The 7,187-nt window shown below is 40.9% G+C and overlaps 1 protein-coding gene across 1 annotated transcript; it reads left to right on the top strand.

Moving 5' to 3' along the window:
* Positions 1-3,582: 3,582 nt before the first annotated feature.
* LOC135220367 (uncharacterized) lies at positions 3,583-6,671 on the top strand. Its single transcript, XM_064257585.1, has 2 exons — positions 3,583-3,665; positions 5,747-6,671. Exons 1-2 carry the CDS (start codon positions 3,583-3,585, stop codon positions 6,669-6,671), a joined length of 1,008 nt encoding a protein of 335 aa, XP_064113655.1.
* Positions 6,672-7,187: the final 516 nt, after the last annotated feature.

Below are 7,187 nucleotides of genomic sequence, written 5' to 3'. Positions count from 1 at the left end.
TTTCGTATTCTTCTTCTCTATTGCAGTTATTGTAGCCTTTGTTTTGACATGCAAGTAATTCTCTCTCTCTTTCATGCCCACGCTCAGTGTCTACATTCTCTCTCTCTCTCTCTCTCTCTCTCTCTCTTCTCCTTCCTCTCTCTCTACTTCTCTCTCTCTCTCTCTCTCTCTCTCTCTCTCTCTCTCCTCACTTTTATTCACATGTGATTAGTCTCCTCATTCACACTCTGCGATTGCAATTATATGGCCATTCGATATGTTACTTTTTTCATTCCTAACAATTATGGGGTAAAATGATAATTTTTTAATTGTTCTTATACATAGGCTATTTATTTTTAATTGTTCTTATACATAAGCTATTGATAGGATTGTGAGGCATTGCCCTTATGTTTTACTTTTTTCATTCCTAACAATTATAGGGTAAATTTATTATTTTTTTAATTGTTCTTATACATCGGCTATTGCATAGGAGCGTGAGGCATTGCCCTTGTGTTTTGGCTTTTAATCAGAATTTGTTGATAGGTTTTATGTTTATTTAATGTAATTTTTTCCTTGCCTCTGCATGTCTCCATGAAAATCGCCTTCACCATAAAGTTATACGTTATTGTTACATATTTTCCTTTTGTTTCTTGCCTTCATATACGCTATCTACCTTCTTTTTTCAAGTTTTCATTTAAGTACATACGTGATGCATTGCCGTAAACTTTGATATTTTAAATTTGGCGACTGATAGGTGATTATATATATATATATATATATATATATATATATATATATATATATATATATATATATATATATATATATATACACGAGGTCCATTCAAAAACAAAGTATCCGACCTTGGTCCATAAAGAAAAAAATTGCACATTTGAAATTTTTTTATTAAATCACCTTCAAAGTACTCCCCTTGGGAGTGCACGCACTTTTCCCCCCACCGGTGCTGCCACTGCTGGTAACATCTTTGGAATGTTGACATTGGGATGCTGTAAAGCTCTGCTGTCGTTTTTCTCATAATTTCCTCTCTCGACTCAAAACGCTTCCCTTTCAGGATTGTTTTCAGTTTAGGGAACAGCCAGAAGTCACAAGGTGGCATGTCTGGAGAGTACACCCATGTCTCATCACCAGTGATGATAGTCTTCATAAAGTCAGAGTTACTGTTACCACAGTCAAGTTCCAGGCGGAGTTGTTTCTGCTGTTCCACCAGCAACTTGGGAACGAATTTAGCAGACACTCGTCGCATGGCCAAATCTTCCGTTAAAATTGTATGAACTGATCCTGTGCTTATTCCTACTTCTTCAGTAATTTCTTTGATGGTTATACGACGGTCGTCCTCCACTATTCGACGAACATTTACAACGAATTCTTCGTTTCTGCTGGTGGATGACCTGCCTGACCCTGGCTTGCTCTCAACTGAGATTTGTCCTTGCTTGAAGCTATTATACCACTCCTTTATCTGTGTTATTCCCATGGCTTCATCGTCAAAGGCTTGTTGAATCTTCTGGATAGTTTGCACTTCTGCTTGTAGCAGAACTTAATGCAGTAGCGCTGCTCGATGCGCTCCGACATGTTGTGTAAGGACGATAATCCGACGAGCTTGTGCTGGACGTCTACACTCTAGCCCTCTCAGGCGGGTACCGCCACACACTAGAGCTTTTAAAATTCACACGCATGCGCAGTAAGAGTGCTGTCAACTCCCACAAAACTAATTTGCTGATTGGTGAATTATTTGTCCTTTTATGAACCAAGGTCGAATACTTTTTGAATGGACCTCGTGTATATATTATATATATATATATATATATATATATATATATATATATATATATATATATATATATATATATATATGTGTATGTGTATCTATCTACCCTTATCTAACTATGTATATGTATATATATATATATCTACATACATACATACTACATCATACATACATACATATACATACTATATGAGTCATATCACATTACCGTGATTCATATACATACATCGAGCTACAAATGTCCTTTAATATCTAATTCGCTTTACCTCAGAATTAATATATTTTCATATGTATTAACCGAAGGGGAATTATCGACTAAAAAGTTCCCTTTCAGTTAACATATATGAAAATATATCAATTCCGAGGTCGAGCGAATCAGCAATTAAAGAATATTTGTAGCTCGATATGTATGATGATATATATATATATATAATATATATATATGTATATATATTATTATATATATATATAATATATATATATATATATATGTGTGTGTGTGTGTCGTGTGTGTGTGTGTGCGTGTATGTATGTATGTATGTATGTATATTAGGTATATGCAAATATGTATATATAATTAGGTATATGCAAACACACAAACAGACACACCCACCACACACATATATAGTACTATATATGTGTGTGTGTTTAAAATGGTGATTTATGACTTGAGAATGAAATAGTTTTATAACCAATATTTATATATAATGAATAAGTATTACAAAAGGGGAATTCGATATTTTTTCATGACTTTTTTTGTGGTTTTCAGGTAAGCTACTGAATACAAGTGATTTACGAAATTATACTATTCTTAGATTTTTATGTAATTGCCTGTGGTCTTTAGATAATTTTTAAAATTTACAAATAACATCAAGCGTTAGATAAACGTATGTACATGTCGTAGTGATTTGCTGTAGCTTGGGTGAAGCAGGCACCTGTCTACCTTACTCAATAAAACCTCTTTTCACGATCCAGTTAATTGACCGGTCTCACCATATACGACAAGGCTCCTTTGCATACAACATAGATTATGAAACTGTCCCTGTCTTTTCTCTATCTGTTTAACAAATGTACTGTTTGAGCTTGTGGCCCTACCTAGTTGCATCTTAATTTTATGGAAGGTCTTCAAGTTAACATATAATTCCCATGCCGTGCATAAATGGATTTTCAAAACACCCCGCCCCTCCCAACCTTTCTAATGCTCACTGAACACCAACATAAAGTTTCATATTGATTATATATATATTTCTTTTTCTAAACCAAGTCTGATGGCTCCTTCAACGGACTGATTAGAGGGAGACCAATCAGACCTGATTAGATACAAGAAAAGGAAGAGGGTGTCAACTGAAGGCCAAATACAAGTTAAAGGAAAAATCGTAAGGAAACTCCAAGAGTTGAATTTACAGGGGAATGTATTTACACCTTAACGTTACTCTACTGATTTCAAGGAGCCAAGAAGGACGCTAATGACCCTCACAAAAAGCCAAATACTGGATTAATTGCTGAGAGCAATGAGCACGTGTCCAGGACACGTGTGGTGGTTCGCAGCGTGCAATATCTGGGCCCAGAGCAGGACAGGGAAAATCCACCTTCACAGCAGGAATTTGCAATAGACCTGCAATACAAACATCGTAGGATTCCACAGAGGGCAAAGAAAGACTGAATTACTGCTCAAAACGTTGCTGTACCGAAGAAGGGACAGCTATGGGGATGAATGAATCACTATCGAGGGTCGCACAACCACTGATTAAAGGGAAGAAATTGAAATATAAGTAGATTGCCACCACAATTTCCGTACTCTACCTTTTCATCCTGAGATGTTACTTTGTAGGAGCATAGACGAAGTCGACTTCTTCAAGGCTTTAGGAAGGGCAAGGTGCCACGTGGGGCACACAGCCCCGTAAGTCAAAAAGGGGGGAAGGGGAAGGAGCTCATAAGGCTTTTGGGCTCTGAACTCGGGAGCCGCCGGGGTCGAAATGATTCCTCTCGTCGACTCGTTTTATGAACTGACCTGGCTTAACTAGCGGGTCTTGGGAGCCAACATCCTGGTGAAACTAGAAATATACGGAAGGCGGGAGCGAGAGACTGAAACAAAATACGCTTGGGATTTGTGAGAGGAGAGAAAAGGAGGATCAGAGGGTCGCATTTTAATAAGTCTTACTTTTTACATGGGGAAGTAAAGGGGAATCATAATATATATATATATATATATATATATATATATATATATATATATTATATATATATATATATATATATATATATATATATATATATATATATATATATATATATATATATCAATGAGGAGGAGGACACAAAGACTTGCTAAAAGGGGTCAATTTATTCTTGACGTTTCGTAATGTCTTCATTACATTTTCGAGGGCTGTACGAAATAGATAACATAAATTACAAGAAAGCTAAGAATTTAAAATTTAGAAATAAAAGTTGCACAATGATTACAAACTTAAAATATTAAAAGGAACAACTAAAAGGACAATTTCAAAAAAACACAAAACGTAAAATAAACAGGTCAAAAAATGATTATATTAAGAAAAAATAAATGAAAATAAGCAAAGCTGGACCAACCTGTTCAGCAGCAATGTCAAGACTGGAGATAAAAAATAGAGACTAAGAGAGGTACTTAGCGCAAATTATCGCAGGTCTAAATAACCTCACAGGGCGCCTTATTATACAAAGGCATCAGGCCTACATATATATATATATATATATATATATATATATATATATATATATATATATATATATATATATATATATATATATATATATATATATATATATGAGGTGGCTTGCAGATTACAGAACACCACCGTTAACACTGTAGGTGAAAGTTATGTATCGATCTTGTGAACAGTCGTGTCTGTTGATAAGATACGATAATCTATAGGAAATATTAAAAATAATCATGAATACTGACTTCCTAAGCACTTTTATCTTATTCATTTCGCATATTTCCTTAATTGCACATTTTACACGCAAACCCAGTATCGTAACAACAAAAATATTACACTCACTACCTTAATAACGATATTAGATTATGGAGACTTTACTCTTTGTTCAAGAAAAATACCTGCTTCCCATTCCTCCTTCCTTGGCCTGACGGTGCGACATCTGTTGGGTACTTAATTAGTTACTTGTTCGACTGCTTCGGGGTTTCAGAGTAGCGGATTCGTGTTCATTCTGGATCAGCGAAGGGAGCGAACTTTTGTGCGCCATAGTACAGTGTGCCAGCAGAGGTTTGGCTGTTAAACAAGGGGACGAGTCGTTTGATCATTAACGATTCTAAAATTGTCAAATCGTGGCTGTTGGAAGCTCGCCCTACAAGTCCTTATTTTCAAAAGAGGATTTACATATTTTAGAATGATTTCTAATATTAGAAATTACGGCTATATGTACGTTTCTTGAATTACTAACACAATATGAAATATTAAGATATTTTCACCAATGTAACAAGTTCGTATTTAGTAGAAAGATCGAAAGACAGAAGCAGAGAAAAAATATTAATAAGACAGAGATAGAGACAATAAAAATATTTGAGAGAGAGAGAGAGAGAGAGATAACCTTTCAAGTTCTTTTCTAGATTAACACCATAGTGGACAAGACTCATCATATTTAATTAGTTTTTTTCACCGGGGCAGTCGCAAAATACCAGATATTATCAATTTTACTATATGTCTTTCATAATGATATCTTCATCAAGGTTTTCACGATACTTTGTAATAGAAAATAACCCAGATTCTTTGTTTCAAGGAGCAAAGTAGTTTTCCAGTGCCGATGTAGTTTTAGCTAATGCTAATGTGTAAACGAGTTAATTATCGTTGACAGTTTTGATTGACATTTTAAACGCAATTGCCAGCAAATATGCTATTGTAGGAATTTAACTTCACTCTCCAAGAAAGTTCCTGTCTTGGGGAGGCTTAGGGACTACTCTCTGATACCTTGGCATTGGTGAGTTAGGTTGCCTAGTATTTGGCCTGCCCCGCCATCTCGGGACCCAAGGCAGGCCTGCCCCACCATCCCGGGATCCGTGGCGGGCCAGCCCCGCCGTCCAGGACCCGTGGCGGGCCTGCCCCGCAGTCCAGGACTTGTGGCAGTCCTGGCCTGCCATCCCGGGACCCGTGGCGGGCCAGCTCCACCGTCCTGGGACTCGCGGCAGGCCTGCCCGCTGTCCTGGGACCTGTGGCGGGCTTCCCCAAACCTCCCACACCCGTGGTGGGCCTGCCCTGCCCTCCCGGGACCCGTGGCAGGCCTGCCCCACCCTTCCCGGGGTCCATGGCAGGCCTGCCCCGCCGTCCCGGGACCTGTGGCAGTCCTGCCCCGCCATCCCGGGCCCCATGGTGGGCCTGCGGCCCCCCCCATCCGGGGATCTGTGGAGGACCTGCCCCGCCGTCCAGGACCCGTTGTGTGTCTGCCCCACCGTCACGGGGTCCATGTCAGACCTTCCCCACTGTCCCGGGACCCATGGCGGTCCTGCCCGCCATCCCGGGACCTGTGGCAGGTCTGCCCTGCCCTCCCACACCCATGGTGTGCCTGCCCTGCCTACTTGGGACCTGTGGCGGGCCTGCCCCAGCCACTCGGGACCCATGGCGGGCCTACCTCACCCTCCCAGAACCCGTGGCAGGCCTGCCCCACCATTCCGGGACCTGTGGCAGTCCTGGGACCCATGGTGGGCCTGCCCACCATCCTGGGACCTGTGGCGTGCCAGCCACCCTGTCCTAGGACCCGTGGTGGGCCTGTCCCGCCCTCCCACACCCATGGCGGGCCTGCCCCGCCTACTCAGGACCTGTGGTGGGCCTGCCACGCCCACTTGGGACCCGTGGCAGGCCTACCCCGCCCTCCCGAGACCCGTGGCGGGCCTGCCCCACTGTCCCAGGACTCATAGCGGGCCTGCCCCATTGTCCCGGGACTCATAGCGGGCCTGCACTGCCTTCCTGGGACCCTTGGCGGGCCTGCCCCACCATCTCAGGACCTGTGGCGGGCCTGACTCGCCATCACCTTATCTTTAGGTGGGGAATATGCCACTGGTTCCTCACATTGTTTCCTCAGCTTCCGAATTCCCCTGACTTTCCTAGGATTTCTTGGATTCTTGCCATTTTTCTGCGGGTTTGAGGAATGAACAAAACGATAAGAAAACATTTTATCATAATTATTCCCGTAATAATTCAATATCCATCAAGAATTAACAAAGCAAAGTTATTTCAAAAAAACTTTCTCCTCAATTTACATGATGTGATTCGTCTTCATGAAGCCACCACAGACTTCATCCTGCCATTCTCTGAAGACGGACACCTGCTTCGGCCCTTTAAAGTTGTCCTCATCTAGGCGTCTCTAATTCTCCTGGACGTTCTTCAGGTCCAAGACCAATTTCTCCTCGCTCCTCGCATCTTTCAAACCTTGT

Source organism: Macrobrachium nipponense, chromosome 1, assembly GCF_015104395.2.
Source record: "Macrobrachium nipponense isolate FS-2020 chromosome 1, ASM1510439v2, whole genome shotgun sequence".
Lineage (NCBI taxonomy): Eukaryota > Metazoa > Arthropoda > Malacostraca > Decapoda > Palaemonidae > Macrobrachium > Macrobrachium nipponense.
The sequence above is the reverse complement of the archived record's forward strand: the minus strand, read 5'-3'. Positions and strand labels throughout refer to the sequence as shown.